Genomic DNA, 19,750 nt, shown 5'->3' with positions numbered 1-19,750 from the left:
TTGTATTACTAACTAATGCTTTTTAAATACTACCTTGTAATTAGAGTTATTAAAATATTTTATTTAAAAATATGGCAGATTCATTTTCAGTCACACTATCAACTCAATTATATTAATTACATTAAGTCTATGATTTTTTTTAATGTTGCTGTTTTAGTCAAAGATAAAAACAAGTTCTTGTCCTTCAAATTTGGAAGTTTTAACCGCAATAAAAAATGTGCTCCAACAACTCCGCTGTCCACAACGTTTAACTCAAAGTATCTATGGTTTTCATAAGAGGCTGCTTAGAATTTTTAGTGGATAACATATTTAACTTTATTACCATTCAACACAAATATGTCAAAATTTTTTCGCTTTTAGAATAAAAAGTTAAAAGCCGATGCGTTAAAAATCCAAGCAAACATTTTTCAGTCCGCTTTCCACATCTTTTTATTAGAGTACCGCTCAACTATTGCAACCGACTCGCTGAATGCAGATTCTTTCCTCTCCTCTACGGGTGGCGTTTTGTATGGGACATTTTCCACAGCTGTCTGTTTTGGCCGGCAGACTATATTTTTGATATTTTGGAATGGCAAGTCGAAGAGCAGTGTCAAAACAATAGAAAAGAATGCCACCATTATCAACTCCTTGTAGTTCAACTGGAAAATAATTTAATATATTATAAAATATCTATCATTATAATTGATATCCACTTTTCTTCATAAATAAAGATGTCCTATGTTACATAATAGGGAAATATCACGTACTACGAATAGCGATAAAAATGCATTAAAAATAATTTATTGTATTTTCAAAATCAATATGGATATTGTGGAGAAATGTTTTCATGCATAACTGTAAAAAAGAAATTGAATAAAAATAAGTTGCTAGAAAAATTCAACATGTTTGGCGTTGTCAGTTGTGACGTCAAGATTTGTGACAATGTTCTAAACAAATTTGAATGGGCAGGAACAAATAAACATGAATCGTGACATATTAGAAGCGTGGCGAATGGAATGATCTTTTATTGGAAATTCAAAATTACAAATTTAAAAATGTTTTTTACGCTACAAATATTTAGCCAAATTTTTTTTTTAACTGAACAGTATTTTATAGACCTTTATTACTTTGAAAATGTAATAAAAAAGTGTTCCCTATTACAGCTATATCATACAGTATTATCTTGAACCTCCCTATTTTGATGATGTTACATACATTAAGTATTGTTGAAATTTGTCGGGATCTGTAGATCACTATCGGAGTATACAATTCTCTTATATTTCTGGCGCCATGTCCTCTTAAGGACTTTTCCTCGATTACACTCTCTTAATAACTCCTTATGTTTTTTCTTATACAACAATAAATAATATCTTAGTAGCCTGACCATATTCCATATAAAAAAAGAGAGGTTCCAGATAATTTCTAATAGTGAGTATTAACAACTCATCGAAAATGGCCCTCAAAATTAATTTGAATCGGGTTGTGGTCCCATGGCTAGTGTCTCGGACTCACGGATCAAAGATCCGTGGTTCGAATCCCACTCTACCCCAACTTGATTTCCATTTTCTAATAGTGAGTTATTTACAACTCGTTGAAAATGGCCCTCAAAATGAAATATTTGCGTAAATTATAAGAACGCACATATTTTTTTTTAAATAAAATATTTGGGTAAATCATAAGAATGCTAATATTTCTTTTTGTATTAAAAAAATAAAATAATATACTATATCGGCCTCGTGGTGTAATGGTTAGCGCGTTTGCTTACCATGCAAGAGGTCTCGAGTTTCGATTCCCGACATGGTTGATATGAAATATTTATTTACAGGGGCGTTTTCACACCAGAATATTTTATAGTCCCTGGACTGGTATCTGAAGCTTAAGACTGATCATTTTACCTTCATGTAACAAAAATGATCAAGATACGCAGCGATTGGTGTACCAATGCAGTGCCCTATGCACCAATAGGTGCGGAAAGGAAATGATGATGATAATGAATAAATACATAAGTAACACCTTTTAATAGGTAATTTTTTGTTGAAATATAATTTTTAATAAAGAATCTAAAATGGATCTCAAAAGCTTATTTTCCCTCAACATTTGTGTGAGACAAGCCATTATACCACAGAATTCATAAGATCCGTCAAATGTTTATTCGGCCAAACTCTGCAGGAATCATTTGTAACGAAGGATCCAATAAATTAGGATAAAACTCACATTTACATTTGAATTTGTATAAATACTACCCAAGAACCAAAATTACCATTTGTCCGAAGAAGCTGTATGTGTCTGTTGTTCGCATTATCCCAATGTAATAGAAGAATACAGGAAACTGCGTCAAGTAAACAGCGTAACTCAACCGTGTCCATATCACGAAGCCTTTCCATGAAAATATCCTTCCTATGAAGCCTGAAAACAGAAATATGTTGATTTCAATTCCTAATAATATAATTTCAACAAAATAAAAGTTTTAGGCGTTGCCTAGTATGTAGGTGATATAATTCAATTAGATGAATCTCACACGCATAAATAAAGGTTTCAGCTCTTTAACTTCACAAACATCAACAGATGAAAGAATTGAAGTAATATAGATGTTCAAATATGGGCAGAATGGTGAATGTTACACAGTGTGTAAAGTGGCCACTTAAACCAGCCAATGACAGGTCATAAGCCCTGTAGATGCCTAGACTTCTATATTGTCTTCTTTAAAATGTTCTTCATCTCTGTTGTAGTATGTTAATGTTAACAGCTCCCCAGGGAGTTGAATCCAGTCCTTGTCTACAAAAATTTGGACAAACTCAAAATATTGTTAATTTCAAAAAGCTTAAATTTCCCTTTTCCTCATATTAGGACAGATTTTGTTTTAACTTCAGATTAAAGCTTACAAAACAACTAATATTAAAATAAAATTTTAAAAATCATTTCTAATTGAAGCTTCCCTCCGAATCAAAATTAATCTATGTAATGGGAAAAGTTGTTAAATGAGTCGATGCTTTTTAAAAAATTCAGGTGAAAACTGTGCATTGTTGTTGGATGGAAACTACTATCAAACCTTAAAATTCATTTCGGCTTTTCTGCAAAAATCATGCATCATTTTACTTCCATTTTGTGTTTGTAGAAGAAAACAAGATTTTTGCAAATTAAATTAAAATAATAATTAGCCATAGAAACAATAATTATTGTGTAAGTATGGAAAACTGACAATAAACTGTAATTAGTATGGAAAACTGACAATAAACTGTAATTAGTGTGGAAAACTGACAGTAAATTGTAATTAGGTCTCAATAATAAAAAAATTAAGTGTCAATCTTGCATTATTGACGCGTGTTAAACGTCAAACAAAGCTTCTATTTGACCTGCTGTCGTATCGATAACAAGGAATTTAAGTGGTTTTTAAAAAAAAAAATTGGTTTATAGACTACTAAACTAAGCCAAAAATTTGTTTTTCATTATATTTTTATGCATAGTATTATCAGTATTTTAAAGTTTTGCATTTCTGAAATCACTCCGCTAGTGTCTCAAGTTCTCTTCCGCTTCTTCTCAGCCAGTTCTGCCGATTGGTCCGTTGACGATAAGTAAACCGGAAATCTTTCACAGCTCTCTTTTAATCGCTTGATTCATGTGAACTAGTGACGTCGTTCAAAGTAGTTCGTTTTTATTGAAATATTTTTTAGATACATTTTCAAGAAACTTTGCAGTACAATTCAATGCTCTAATTTCCACCACACGTAAGAAACCATTTTTCCATACGGCTGAAGTCCCTCATTTTAAGAATTTCTGGTGTTCTAGTGTTTCACCAAGATTTTAAAAGATGTCTCAGAGTGAACGAAATCCAAAATTGTTCAGAATTCTTGACCTCGGCAAGTAAAGCGCGTACAGATGCACGCGACTTTATGCGCTATTTTTGTATGGCCGGCCCTCCGAGCATGGAAACGGAGAGCTAAGTTAACTTGCTTATGGCAACGGTTTAGTATTTATTAATTTTACCTGGTCTTATGTTTGACTACCACACTTTAAATTCTGCATTCGATACCTAACATAATTAAATGACTATATTACTTGATAGTTTCCCTCATTTAAAATAGTTTTATTTATTTCCATGAAACTGTATCTAGATTATCTGTGTCACATGAAGGCGAGATAGCGAGTCTTAAATTTTAAATCTAAAATTGTAGGCCTAAAATGTTGTAGAGTAAAACTATTTCTAAATCAATATTTCTCTTCCCTGCCAGGAATCGATGCCCTCGAGGATTCATGAAATCAGCACTATAAAACGATTGTACTATATCCATACTGTTGTATCCATGGTGCTGTGTGTAGACTATCCATCCAAAGCCGAGGCACCAAGTTATCGGGTTGAAGGCGGCATAGGCTGCGGCAGGAAGGGCGCTGTACTGGTAACCCACTCGACCCATGCCGGCTGGAGCCACTACGGAGATCAGGAACATAACTGCACATGTCAGCCACCCCACCCTTAGTTGGACCTGGAAAATTTTCAACATGCTGATTGATTTCCAAAAATTGATTTCCTAACAACCCACCGCGCTGTTTCGCCGTGGGAGTAGGCTGAGAAGATAGAATACCATATCACTCTGGCTTTGGATACAGACCATGCTTCCTCTACATTCATACATCTTCTCATTCCAGCACACTGATTATTCCAACATTTGAGATATCCATCCATATCTTTCTCGGTCTTCCTTGTTTTCTGCATCTATCAACAATCTCATCGTAAATCTTTTTTGCCGTTCTTTCGCCATCCATTCCTTTCCTGCCAAACCGATGCAGCGCTCCTAAAATTAAATACATTTATTAATTATGTGGGGTTTGATGTCACCCTTATCATTATTCCCTTTATCGCACCCAATGGTGCATAAGACACTACATTTGTAAACCAAATGCAGTGTATTTCGATCATCAATAGATGATTTAAAGTAAAATAAAATTACATCAGTGAGTCTGGTAGCTGGTGAGTGTCTCAGTAGAAGTCCCAGAAGAAGCCCCATAATGTATACAGTGGATCTATGCGCTGGTAGGATGTACATGTAATCTGCAGTCCGAAATAACTGGCTTACTCTGAAAATAAAACATGAACAAATATTATCAATTTATTTGTTTTCACCCTTTTTAAAAAAAGAAATACAGTAAAATTCCAACTATCCGGATTAATAAGTACCAGATGTTATCATGTAAAAACTTCAATTTATTTCAACAGAGAGGGAAAACATTTTTGAGAAGGGAATATGTAAGTCTAAGCATTTATAGGGCATATGACCTGTCATTGGCTGGTTTAAGTGGCCACTTAACACACTGTGTAACATTCACCATTCTGCCCATGTTTGAACATCCACATTTCCTCAACTCTTCCATCTGTTGACTTTTGTGAAGTAAAAGAGCTGAAACCTTTATCACGTGGGTGAGATTCATCCGGCTGAACCAAATCACCTACTAGGCAACGCCTGAAAACAATTTTTCCAATTTTTATACTTCTTCTTTCACCAGGCAGTAATTCAACAATGTTCCCTTCTCAAAAATGTTTTCCCTCTCTGTTGAAATAAATTTTATTATGAACAACTCCCTAGGGAGGAAATCCAGCCAGTCTGCAACCATATGGACATACTCAAACATGTAAAAACTTGCACAGCAAAATTAATTGCTTTGACGAAAAAACGCACCAGACGTCCGTGCCCTTTTTTATTTGTTACAACATCTTCATGTTTTTATTTCCTGATAACGATTCGGACATTCGGCAATCTGGATGACTGGGGTTCGGATAAACGTAGTTCTACTGTGCCCGTTATTTAAACAAGGATTAATTCTATTCGTGTTACAGTGTGACCGATGATTAACTATTTATATTTACTTTCGCTGTCTGTTTGAAGACGTTGCTCTTTACAATCTGCGTTTAACCATTTCTTACCTACTAACCCATCAGTAAAAACAAATAATTATTTTTATCCTGAAATTATATTCAAGTTCATTTGAAGTTACTTATTTAAGCATACAACACCCATTTGCAAGATCATTGACATAATCTCCAATCTCCATTTTAGGGCTGACTTGATTTTGCGATAAATGAAGTTCTTCTGTATTTGCATTTTTGATTGACAATTTACCCAAGTACGCAATTTTGGGTCCATTTTTAACGAGTTGTAAATAACTCACTATTAAAAATGGGTAATTAAGTTGTGGGATTTGAGCCTTGGACCTCTGATTTGTGAGTCTGAGGAAGTGCATTATTGAATTAAAAGGTGGTTCTGCACAGCAATATTTCATTGCACTGGCACTTCAAGCATAAGACTGATCACCTTACCCTCCATGTTACAAAAATAATGACGACACCCTGCAATTGGAGTACTGATGCAGTGCCCTATGCAACACTACTGCAGATAAGGAAATGATAATGATGTGAAAAATTATATTTAAATTAAATATGAATAAGTACTTTACTTACGATGTACCAAAGTGAACGAAGTTGGCAAGCTCCATTGTGTAGGAAACATAGAACCTCGCTACAGTTGCCAATGCGGCTATGGAGATCAGGACTATCACACTTGGCTTGAGTTTATCTGGTCGAGTGGCCAACCACAAGGCAACAGGCACTCCCACTGCAAATAGCTGAGTGTCGATACCGATGTGATGGGTGTGGGTGAGGCACTAGAATGTTTAATAAGGTTTATATCAACTATTTGGAATGGACGCAAGGGGCAAAGATGGCCATGAAAACCTTGGCATAAAAACCATAAATATAAATTGTTATATGTTACACATTTTGTGAAGTGATCACTCAATTCAGTCCATGGGACACCTGGCAGAAGCCAAAGTTTAGAAAAACAACAAACTGACAACCACCAGGCAATCATAGATCAATGCGGACACAACAACCTTCTTAAAGATGACAACTTCTGACGATTTTCGTCTTCTCCAAGCGGATATATCTAATATATCTGAATGGGGAAGGCGAAACAAACTTAGGTTTAATGTTCAATGTTTCAAAATGTTCACTAGGGCCAAAAAAACTCTTTTTTTTCGCTACAAAATGAATGACCAGAATCTGATACGAACATCGAATGTTAAGGATCTGGGCATTAGATTTGTGAGCACTCTGAAATTTCATGAACACATAGAGACAATCAGTGGTAATGCATTGAAGATGTTAGGATTTGTTCTGCGTACTGCCAGGGTTTCTGAAAATACCCGCGTACTTAGAACTCTTTACAACTCCTTGGTGCGAAGTAGACTCGAAAGTGGCTCGATGCTTTGGGGGCCACATGAGCTGAAGAACTCTCTTATGATAGAGAAAATCCGAAAGAAATTTCTGAGGTATCTCTACATGAGAGAGTGCGGGTATTATCCTTAGCTCTTCCCGACCGAGTTTCTCCAGGGTATGCTTGGCTACAACAGTTTAGAGACTAGAAGGAATGTATATTTGACTACACATTTTTATCGATTGTTGGGCGGTATGATCGATAATTCTGAGATGAGCTTTGGTTTGTGTGTTCCTGATAATTACCTAAGACAGCGTCAGCATAGATTGTTTCATATTCCGATATACAGGACCAACCTGCCTATGGTTATGCCTGTTGGAAGGGCTACCGCTATGCTGAAAAACATCGCTCTGGATATTGATCTGTTCCATGTATCCGAAAGGGTTTTATGGAGCAGGATTCTCCTACTACTTTGACATGAGTCTCTTTTGTATATTTTTTTCTTTTTTATAATATATACGTATTGAATATATGTTTGTAATGTATATGTTATATTTAGAATAAATTAATTGAATTGAAAACCATCCATATCCCAGACCAACAGGCCTCTTCCGTTCACCGTTGCTTTCAGATGTGTTTGAAGAGGTGACATACCACTGACTTCTTTTTCATTATCAAACATAGTCCAAAAAATTTTAATATATGGCTAAATCAAAAAACAAAAATATTCCTTTAATGAATATTTCTACACACCTACCAACATTTCTATGTCTACTGGCTTCGAGAAGTACCCGTCTCTTTGTCAGGACACTAACTACACTTACATAGAAATCCCACTAACACCCCCTTCACCGTAATAGTTACACAAAAAGATTAAACTAACTTGCTGATAGGACACATGCTATTAGAATCTGACATCAACTCGCGCTGATTATAATTTTAAAATGTTTAATCTTCTGGGATAGTGAAAAAAACAGGGGCGAGGAAGAGGGGAGTATGTGTTTAGGTAAAGGGAGAGCATTACAATGGAACATCATATAATGGGCTGTCTGTCTCGAAACCAGTAGACATAGAAAAGTCTGTAAATGGTTATACACAAATGTTAATTAACATTTATTGAAATGTTTGACCATTTGTGGTCTTAATGCTTCAAATAGTAATTGGCCTGCTGTGATAAAATTATTTTTTTAAATAGCAAACAGTGCTTTATGAATCTCACCATGTTCTCGAAGCCAAAATAATTATGCAGGAAGAGCATGTTCCTCCACCAGTGCTGCTGGCAGATGTGAGCATGGTGCGTGATGACAAGGGGCCACTGGGGCCCGGAGCCCAGCCACGGGAGCACCCAGCTGCAGAACAGGATCAGGGCACCCAGCGGAGGGACTATCCTGTACAAAATTAATGATAAATACTACAGAACTTTAGCTTGAAAAATACTTTTTTTTTTTTTTTCATTGGTCACATGATGTAAACACTATGTTATAAGCATTATAATAAGCCTATTTTTTATATGGTAACTTTGAGTTGAATGAGAGCGAAATACGATTATGATTGTGTTAGAGTGAGATGACGAATGAACGATCTTATGAAACGAAATTGCGACAGAATAAGCCTGCTGAGTGAGTAGTGATAAAGCTACACACTTAACTTAAATCTCGTTTTTTTCAAACTAGTTTTACTAATGAATAGGGCAATTGATGTATGAAAAGCATATTTATAACAAAACAGTAAACAACCATTATTTTTATTTAAATAAAAAAAACAGTCTTGAAATGTTTTAAAAGCGAAATACTAAAAAGTTTGCTACGCACCATCTCTAAGATTGAAATGAAAAGATAATTAAATTAACTTTTATTGTAATTTCTTCTACTAGACTCCATACTCCATACCTGAATAGTCTCCCAAGATACTCCTGCCAGATATTGGTATCCTGTCCTCTCCTGGAGCGTCCCAGGAAGGAGTAACAAGTCAAGAGACCACTGAACATGATGAAGGGATCAGTATATAGGCTGGCTCCGCGCCCTATCACACTCCAAGATTGTCCCAACAACTAGGATATAAGATTAAAAATTATTTTCAATGAACAGAGCTGAGAACGATTGCATTTACAATAAATAAATTTAAGAACATTTCTCTATTTACTTCACCATTTTAGTTTTACACTTAGTTCTTACTGTACATGCGACCCAACTGTGGAATCATTCCTATTCATCATAAAAGATGTTTCTACGGCGTCTATATCAAACACCTTTTTCTCACAGGATGCACACATATTATAACTGTCCCATTTTTTGTAATATTTCACTCCCGATTGGACCACAGTTGATGGTTTGAGGTAAATTTTATTTGGCTTACATACCGGGACACAATTATTGCCGACTGTTTTTTAAAGGAACACAATATCTCATCTTACCATTTAATTACTTCAGTTTCTCATAGGCTTTAGTCATCATTTCTTAAATGAGAGTCACGATTTTGATTTTTTAAATCACTTCTAAAAAGCATTTGATTTTTTTCATCAAATATTTCTTCATTCTTTCTGTCCATTTTTCCTTTTGAAAACTAGTATCGAATGTCTACTAACTTTGGTAAAATTGACAGTCCCTGCGTATCTATCGAATCTGCATTTTGGAAAGTCTACAGGAGAGCAAAAACAAACCTTGATATTTTTATAAAGAAGCTATCAGATACTGTAGAATTGCCAAACATGCATCTATCATATTTCAAAAGACTCATGTTTGATAATTATACAATATATGCTAGCTTCTTTAAAATAATATTAAGCTTTATTTTTGTCGTCGAAATAGCTGCATTAAAAAGGGTCGCAAGAGGATACTTATGTTGTCAAATAGTAAATAGGTGAAGCTTTGAATATTCAATTCACATTTTTCACTTTATATATTGAGGTTTGTATTATAAAATATGATACAATACAATAGATAACTATTTTGTACTCTTTTTATAACAATGATTTTGATCTGTAAAAAAATTATCTGTTAGGGCTTTACTTTGGTACAAATTAATTTGTCAGCATGCGTCGCACTCCGAGTATAAACACAAGTTTGTACATGATTACAACACCAGGTTTACTAGTATGGAAGGGCTAGCTGTTCCTAGATATTGCAATAAATATGGCAAAAGGACACTGCAATGCAGTATACCTAAAATATTTAACATGTTACCAAATAATATTAAAAATACTGAGTGAAATACAGGAGTGAGACGTTTGCTCAAATTATGGTTAATAGAAAAAAGTTTTTTGTATTAGTGATAGTTTTTAATTTTTGATAATGTAATATGTAATGTTTTTCAAGTAAAATTATTGTTAATGTAGGTTAAGTGTGCATAACCGATGCAATCAATTTATAAGAACCTGCTGACGAGTTATATGTATGCAACTCAGCAGGAATTTAATTTAAGACTATTTTGTAAATATTTTTGAGAAATAAATTATAAAAAATAGTACGATTTTGTCAAACTGTATTTATAAATTAAAATTAATATATTCCAACAGAGATAAAGAACTTTCCATAGAAGGGAATTTAGAAGTCTTTCGAAGCCTTATGACCGTCATCGACTGGTTTAAGTGCCAACTTTACAAGTTGTAATATATTAATATTTAACTCCCAAGGGGGTTGATCCCAGTTCCTGTGTCCAAAATTTGGACCAACTCAAAATGTTATAAATTAATAAATGACATTTGAATTTTTTATTCTTTTCCTTTCCCAGGGCTTCTTCTCATTCTGATCCCACATTCCTCAACTATATTCCTTTTTCCAGATCCGCTCCTAAGTAGAGCATGCGGCCCTATTGCCAGCCAGCGCTCTCGCCTCCTCCATGGTCAATCCCGCATCCCTTAATTCCGCCGGATAAAGCCGAAAGTGGAAATAATTTTTATTATTTTAGTTTTTTATAAATAACTCAAAATCTCAAGAATTTCACATGTGCTTGTTTGCTTTTGTAGCGACGAATTGTGGAAGTGCACACTTGTATTGAAATAAATGTATTTTTTACACAATGAAAATTTATATTCCAACCATAGGTTTTCCCTTGAATGCAATCAATAAAAAATCATTATTCTCCGAATATTTTGTGGTTTTTATAACAAATTAATAATAAAATACCCCCATAAAACTGTATTTCCTATTCACCTGAGCCATTTCTGTCCTGTTGATGAATGGAATAAAGAAGACCGCCATGCATTTATGTGACAGGATGAGCATTATGGCATTTAGACACCGAATCCCATGGACAGCCTCGATGTCATCTCCCGAACGTTTTGTAGAGAATAGTGTTTTCATGTTCCTTTTTAGAGAGAAACTCAAGACTAATTCATCTGAAAATTAAAGCGTAAAATAAGTGTATTTACACTGACATCTGACAACAAAACTGTCGTTTCACAATATAAAAAATTACAACTTATAATTCCATGCATTTCTACTTTCTATACGCGCATAGTGTTGCATTCATGTGCCATGATTGTGGTTGCCATCAGTCCCGTTATATCAGGATTGCCACTCTTATTGAGTTCTCTGCCCTCGCAAAGCCTATAATGCCCCGATTTAAACTCTCACAATGCAGCAACGCTGTCAGCAAACAAAAATCTTCCATTGGATGGCAAAATACTTGCAGCAATTTATGTATCTAAAGAACTTCAATATATTATGTGAAAGAAAAGTCAAATTAATGATTTATTTTTAATTCCTGCACTTTATGCCACAGAGGTAAAAGAAATATCATTGATGTCGGCCCAGTGCACTGCCAGGGACTGCAGAATGTAGAATTAATATTGCAGTGTAAGATTTATTTTGAGATGGCTTACACTGAGATCCACAGATAAGTAAAAGGGCAAAAAGAACTAATCACAAAAAAAAATTCTTCAGAAAAGTATGGTCAGCAAGTACTTAAAATATATATAATTATGCCTTTTTTGGTTCTCTAGCCAAATATGGCAACCTTAGCCATGATAACATTAGATAAAAGTTTACAATAAACTAGATATAGAGTTGGCTAAATATTTATCAAATTAAAGTATTCTCACAATACACATTATTATTATCATTTTTAAAAATACCTTTCTTGTTTTTCCTGGATGGATTGATATTAATGTTATGTTACATAATATAAAAACACTTGACTTGATTCATACATAAATGATGTTTCAAAAATCATTATTTTTTATTATTATTTCAAGTGAGCTAGTAAAACATTACTAAAATTTATTACAAATTGGCAAGTAAACTTACGAGCTGTTTGTCCATTTACTTCATAGTATGTTGCCACAAGAGAAATTATTATGATTCCAATAAAAATTGACCTAAAACAAAAAAATTGTGACTATAAAAGACAATTTATTTTAGCAATTCTTATCTTTCAAATTTACAATATCCCTTTTTCATCAAAAATGACCCAAGATGATCGTAGTCTTATGTTTCAGGGGATAAAAAAATATTTATTGATTTATGAAGACGTTGTCCGACCTTTATATTGTTTCAAAATGTTTTCATAAAATTAAACACATTACCATTTCTACAAGAAAAGCTTTTGGAAATTGAAACGTCATGGAATTCTGTGTTTCATTTTGGAAATTATTATCTAAAGATTTTTCACTGTGTCCAAGTAGAAAGATAAATTAGAACCAGAACCCTCAATGAGTATTAGTAAATATCCTTTAATAAGAAATCAAGAAGAGATTAATCTGCTTAGTCAAGTAGTATTTGGCACGTTTTTCAGCCTCGAGGGTCGCAATATTTCATAGACCCTGGACTAGGGCTTGAAGCAAGAGACCGATCATCTTAGCTTCATGTATACCAATGTAGCCCTTTACACCGTCAGGAATAATGATGATTATCCATAGATAAAATATTACCCTGTAATGATGGTCCCTGTGGGTATTTGTGTTTCCTGTTCCACCTGACACATCTGCGGCTCTACCAACACCTGCGCTGCGACACCTGCGCCCCCCACCTGTCCCCCCAGAACGTGCTCCACTCCCTTCTGTACATCGGAGGATGAGCAGCTACTAGGAACACACAGCCCCCAATTTATAGAAGAGAATCGTGGCACTCGGTGACCTGGCTGCAACATATTATTCACATTATTAAACTATCAAAAATTTTCCTAGTTTGAATGTGAGTGTTCTATGATTTATCTCATTTTACTTAAATTTTGGGACCATTTTCACCATGCCGTAAATAAACCAACGATAGTCAAATAGGAATCAAATTTGATTAGTTGCAAAGTTTGAACCGTAGACCTTTGATCCATGAGTCTTCAACATTACCGCAGGATCACAATTCAAATAAAGACCTATGTTACACTCTTTTTTTCTTTTTAATTTTGAAGAAAATTGCTGTGCATATTTTAAAATTTAAAATAATATTTACTCAATTTCAGGTAGGTAGGTAAGATTTAATTAAAAGCAAAGTTAAATCACTTACATCTGTCAATTCACTTCTAAAGGAGTGGTAGGAATGAACGAGTTGGAATACTTCCTTGACAGAACGAGAAGCATTGTTTGACAGGGTGAGTTGAATGGACACCAAGCAGTATTTCCCTTTGACCACATTTCCTCTCCCGAGGGCTACATAACTCTCGCTCCTGGCAGACATACACTGATCCATGTCCCCATACTGGTTTATGTTGCCATTTAGAAAACCAGATGGAATCTTGGCAGAAGAATCGTATACTGAAATAAACAGTTAAAAAGAGCACTATTTAAACAATAAATAACTTCTGAAAATTAATTCGGTTTAATTTTAATCAACTTCCGGCAGCCATAAAGAACTCCACAAGTGCCAATGTATTTAAGAAAAATGTTTGCAATTGGCTGCTGCACATCGATAGGGACGAGGTTGTCAATTTTTTTAATGTTCGAGATTAGCGAAAATTTACTAATCTGCTTTCCTTCCAGACTTTTTTTTGCTTATCTTGATTATTATTTTTTTAAATTATATATTTTTGTATTATTTCATTTTGTTCTCACTGTTATTTGGCATATTATTTATTACTCTCATCAGTTTATAGAAACCATATCTCAATAATGATTTTGTATTTTTTTTCTATTGATTTCAATGATACTATTGTTTTGTATATTTGATTATGTACGAATCTGAATTTGTATAATTTATATTTTTGTATTTATATCAGTTATTTTTTTTACATTGTCTTCTTTATAATTTTATTATTTATACTTTGTTATTCTATTGCAACACATGTTATTATAATTGAATTAATTGTACTACGTATTTTTTATTGTTAATTATTAAAGCTAAGCACGGACACAGCCTAAAAAGCCTAAATAAGTTCATTGATATTAAAACGAGTGTAATTTTGAATGAATATAAATAAGTTTAAAAATTACAATCTATTTTATTTTTTATTATACGAGGTGTTCTTTAAACCCTGTCACATCCGAAACCACGATGGTCAGTATGGGCAAGAAGACATATTGGCATATTTTAAAAAGTATTTAGAACGAAGAAAATTTGTAAAAATGAAATATTAAAAAGAACAAATGGTTGCTAACTTCTGCAGGGGAGAAGCGAGGGAGCGCGCCGCGCGGTTAACGTTTTGGGCATCAAGTTCTAGACATCCTGGACATCTGATGATGACTGGGCAAAACTAAATATATGTGTTTTTTTAAACTCTAATCTGTGTTTATTGTAGTAAGCTGGTATTTGCTTTATTCTGCCTGTCCGCCTCTTATTCAAATAGTTCGAACATATATGAACGGTTTATGTCAGAACTACGGAACGAAAACCTGACTTGGGAGGACGCATAGGAGCTTGTAGCTGACAGAGATACTTGGAGGCTCTTTGTGGAGACCAAATGCTCCAACTATCCTGAGCGAACATGAAATGATAATTAAATTACGATAAATTATACGTTTTTGTACAAATTAACTAATTTTACCGCAATTTAATTTCGGTAAATTTCAATAATTCATATTTTTCAATTTATTCGAATGTGCATTTTATTAGTTCACGTGTAATTTGTAAAAAATATTTTTTTTTAATGTTTCAGTGGTTTAAACATTAGTTTTCGTTTTTTGTAAAGTAAATAAAAAATATAAAAAATAAATAAATAAAATAATTTGTATTATATCAACACAGGTGCTGCCTTTTAAATAAACGCCTATTAAATTCACACGGACAAGAAAATATTGATTTGAAAAACGAGAGCGCATTTAGTTATGTATCTAGTATTGAAAAAAATATCGATGTATTTATTGATCCCCATCTCTAAAGCGGGGGTTCCTTTATCTACTTGGCGCGACTCGCGAATATTTTCTAATAAGTGACAGGTCCTGTTTGTTTATTAATAGTAATTGTTTCAAAGATTCAAAGCAGAAGCGATGTTATATCCGAGATCTTTATTCTTTCAGTTTTAACATTTCAAGTTTAATCATAAATTACTTACTGTATGTTTTGCACATTAAGTATAAAGCTTACAGGGTAACAATCGTTACAGTTTTGAATGAACGAATAATTTTATCATGACCAGTCCTAGTAGATCCGTATCAAGTGTATGATTATCGAAATCATAATAAAGCATATTAATAAGGAATTATTAAATAAGCGTGTAAGTTATGAGTGAAATTATAAAATAGACGTGGAGTATAAATTATCGTAAAATCTTAGAACCTTAAAACAGTGTGACAGAAAAGTCAAATATATTTTTGTTGATCGGAACGCATTGTGACGTTGATAATGTTTTGATCATTGATTTATTAATACACAAATGTAATAATAAATCAATGGTTTTGATGCAATAATGCAAAGAAGGCGTTTTAGAACGATATCTGACGTACATATAATTTTGGAAAGGGCACATCAAACATTAAAATACCTCGACTTTCATATTTTGTTCTGTAAATTTTTCTCAATATCTGCTATAAATTTATTGGTTAAAATTCCAATTGTTAATATTTTAATTGAATAGTGTGGATAAACGTAAAATATTAGTCGATCATAGAAAAGAAGTTTCTCAGTGCTCGGACTGAGGCGGGCGAGGGGGGCGCGGCGTACCAGATACCAGACATCAGACTCTCCCCTCACTCCTCCTCGTTTCTCCCCTGCAGAAGTAAGCAACCATTGGATTTTTTAAATATTTTATTTTTAAAAATTATTCGTTCTAATGAATTATTGAAATGTGCCAATATGTCTTCTTGCTCATACTGATCATCGTGGTTTCGGATGTGACAGGGTTTAGTGAACACCTTGTATAAGAAAGTATTTTTGTTTGCGTCTTATTAACGGTTAACACCTTTATTAAATTAACTTTACATACCATAATCGGCATTAATAGGTATTGCTTTTCTTCAAATGTCGGTATTGTATCGACAGAAGCTTGTATGAACCCAACCCTAATCATCCCTTTTAAATAATACAAGGTAAATAATGCAACTCCAATACAAAAATGTGCTCCTTTTATAATTTTGTCGATGATAAGGCTGAGACTAGAGCCTTGCTTTCCACGGATCTTGCTTGACATTTGTACACCTTGTTGTATTGTATTGTATTTTACATGTTGCTACTTATTCTAAGAGATTGCATTTCAAAAAAATTATAATAAATAACATCAATTGTTTTTGGCGGCCTCCGTGGTGTAGTGGTCAAGACGCTTGACTCACAGACGGAAGGTTCCGGGTTCGATTCCCGGTGATAACACAAAAATTAAATGTGATTTTTCTCAAGCCTGGGTGTTCTGTGATGTAATTCACCGCTGTAATTGGGCCTCCTGGCCTGTTGTGGTGCAAAAATAAAATAAAAATAAAATATACTTTTCCAGTTGTCAATTCATTTAAAAATAAATAAATTGGCGTCACAAATTATTTAAAATTAATGTAGTACCATGTGCACCGTTAGATATGGATACTGGTAAGTTTGAACAAAAAACTGAAGGTTAAAAACTCTTTATTTAATTATTTTGTTTTTTTAGTTTTTATTTTAGTTTTTTTTTTATTGGATTGGTGGAAAATGTAATATCAAAATATTTTTTAATGAAAATAAACTCTTAGTTTATAAATCAAACTGAAGTTGCCGATCGACGAGCTGAGGTGTCCGAGTGGTTAAGGAGTTGGACTTGAAATCCAATGGGTTCTACCCGCGCAGGTTCGAATCCTGTCCTCAGCGGATACAATGCCCGTTTTTTGTAAGTACTTATTTTTTTACAAATGAGTGCACAAACTTTTTTTATTAAACAATAATTTATGCTTTTTACAATAACTATAATATTAAAGAACATTTCATTTTCCCCACGTCTTGTATTTCGTTTTAAATGTCCGTGCTCTTAAAACTCTATATGGCGCCCCGGTTCTCAGACGAGGTGGCCGAGTGGTTAAGGCGTTGGACTGCTAATCCAATGTGCTCTGCACGCGTGGGTTCGAATCCCATCCTCGTCGGATTTTTTATGCTACGCCGCGACTTTATTTTTAAAACAATTTTCATTTTTGACAATCTTAACATTAACAGAAAATTATTTTTTTACTTACGTTTTAAAGCCCATAACTTAAGTGCTCTTAATTCTTTCAAGTACAAAGCGCTTTGCTGTTTACAATCTTCGCTGATGCCTTTACCACGACTCGGATCAAATGGCGGAATCATCGCTAAAAGATTTTTAGGCGTTAATATTTCTTCCGGTACAGCATCTGAAAGACAAACAAAAAAAAATTACACAAAAATATGTAAAAAAAAAAAAAGGTTCCGCAGTCGGTAGGATTCGAACCTACGCTCCCAGAGGGAATCTGATTTCTAGTCAGACGCCTTAACCGCTCGGCCACGACTGCCATGGCGAAGTGTGACAATTAATTCGTTTTGTTATAAAATATATTTCGATTTAAAAAAAATAAAAAGTTGTATTGATTTTCATATTCATTATAAATTTCAATACTTTCGTAAATTTGTTGCACAAAATAATCGTAATGTGCTTTTATTTTTTAAATACATTAATAAATACTGTACAATATTATAATGGTACGATTTTCTATACAAATATAAGCGGAAATTATGTAATAATTCAAAATTGTATAGATAATACTAACGTACATGTAACAATTCGTTTTTAATTATTACCGTGCTTACTGCTTACAAATCGTAGCACCATCTATGATACAGTAGCGAACTTAATCGATCAATATTTAGGTACTTCGGTTTTTACTAGGCAATGAATTTACTAAAAGAAACAAGGTTTTCGCTAAGTGTCTATAATAAAAACGGTTTTCCACGAGAAGAATTCGTACTTATTAGAATTCGTACGCCTTAAAGTGTAAACTCTTTATGCCTTGAATAATGTCAGTGTCTACAAGGATCCTGTCACGGTGACTAGACATCTTGAATACTAATCTACTCGGGTACATTAATCCCGGTGAGATGTTAAGCAAATTACGCCAGGATTACCATAATAAAACAATACAGCAGACATCAATATGCCTTGGCATGCACAATTTTTGTGTCAAGATGAAAAAGTACTGTGGCTTATGATTCTAACAACAATGTTTTCTCAGAAAATTCGCATTTTTCCACTCATCCCCATACGTAAGACAAGAATTTTAGTAGTCTTAGCCATTTTTTTTTACAGTTAAACAGTCAAAAATATAGTCACAACAGTGTTTTTTTTAAATGTACGAATTATTAATATCGAAAGAGAATAACGTAGGCAGTTAAAATTATATGGCATTTTATTTCATTTATATCAAGCAATTCTGAAAAGTGTCCGTATAAAATTAATTCATTTTAATCAATAAAAAATGCTGTTAAAATTATTATTCTATACGAGGAATCGTCTTAGTCAAGGAATTACTATTCGTTTGTCTTTTTGGTACAATATTATCTGAATTGCTAAATGAAATATAAATTATGCGTTACATAATAAAATTAAAGATTTTACGGAAATCACATTGGCATCAAAATATGTATCCTATGTGTGTATTTTTTATTAATTTAATACACACAATTTGCACTTTTATTATAGCACAATTATTAATTTTCATGTTCCGACTTGACAACAATTCCGTGTTAAGTCAGGACTCTTTTAATATTAAAATCAATACATTTATAAATAGATTGAGTTTTTCTACTGACATTTTTTGGTGGATTTGCATTTTAATTAAAACAATAAAAATACTATATAGTTTTATTCCACTTTATTTATAAATTTTTACCAGTAACCGGGTTTCGTCGTGACTGACATTGTCAGACTTTCTATGTTATATACAAGTGCAAGCAGGGGTTGTAAATCATGTTGTCATATCATCAATAATAAATCGTAAATCATAAATCATTGTTTTCAGAGAATCACTTAATTACCCCCTGGCCCTGGGACATAGCTGTCGTTGGAACTACCAACCAACAAAATTTAATTACATGTAATTCAAATACATTTTCATTATAAAACTTCATAAAATTATACAATTTTCTTGATTGATTTGGTGTTCATTTTGTAGAATTCCATATTTAAACTTATAATATTAGAAATCAAACATTGATTTGAGTCTACTGAACACTTTATTTTATTTTTACAAATATAAAAACAAAAATTTCGTCAAATTGTTTCGCCTTGTTCGG

The 19,750-nt window shown here is 33.4% G+C and overlaps 1 protein-coding gene and 3 non-coding genes across 4 annotated transcripts in view; 2 read left to right on the top strand and 2 right to left on the bottom strand.

The window, feature by feature from the left end:
* Nucleotides 1-19,750, bottom strand: part of LOC148281354 (O-acyltransferase like protein-like) — a 37,678-nt gene continuing 17,928 nt past the window's right edge. The window contains exons 2-13 of the mRNA XM_088226868.1: nt 17,680-17,835; nt 13,625-13,872; nt 13,054-13,262; nt 12,431-12,501; nt 11,336-11,520; nt 9,074-9,234; nt 8,404-8,572; nt 6,431-6,633; nt 4,926-5,052; nt 4,271-4,460; nt 2,240-2,385; nt 1-638 (exon numbers count right to left, since the gene is read on the bottom strand). Of these exons, the coding sequence (XP_088082994.1) occupies nt 408-638; nt 2,240-2,385; nt 4,271-4,460; nt 4,926-5,052; nt 6,431-6,633; nt 8,404-8,572; nt 9,074-9,234; nt 11,336-11,520; nt 12,431-12,501; nt 13,054-13,262; nt 13,625-13,872; nt 17,680-17,835 (2,096 nt within the window). The 3' untranslated portion in view covers nt 1-407. The remainder of the gene's footprint in view (nt 639-2,239; nt 2,386-4,270; nt 4,461-4,925; nt 5,053-6,430; nt 6,634-8,403; nt 8,573-9,073; nt 9,235-11,335; nt 11,521-12,430; nt 12,502-13,053; nt 13,263-13,624; nt 13,873-17,679; nt 17,836-19,750) is intronic.
* On the top strand, nt 17,239-17,320 carry TRNAS-UGA (transfer RNA serine (anticodon UGA)). The gene has a single exon. It is a non-coding gene; the product is annotated as a tRNA-Ser (tRNA).
* Nucleotides 17,508-17,589, top strand: TRNAS-GCU (transfer RNA serine (anticodon GCU)). The gene has a single exon. It is a non-coding gene; the product is annotated as a tRNA-Ser (tRNA).
* TRNAS-AGA (transfer RNA serine (anticodon AGA)) lies at nt 17,892-17,973 on the bottom strand. Its single transcript has one exon. It is a non-coding gene; the product is annotated as a tRNA-Ser (tRNA).

The sequence above is a fragment of the Micrasema longulum genome, unplaced genomic scaffold (genome assembly GCF_059751315.1).
Source record: "Micrasema longulum isolate JH-2025_06_02 unplaced genomic scaffold, ASM5975131v1 h1tg000469l, whole genome shotgun sequence".
Classification (NCBI taxonomy): Eukaryota; Metazoa; Arthropoda; class Insecta; order Trichoptera; family Brachycentridae; genus Micrasema; species Micrasema longulum.
The sequence above is the reverse complement of the archived record's forward strand: the minus strand, read 5'-3'. Positions and strand labels throughout refer to the sequence as shown.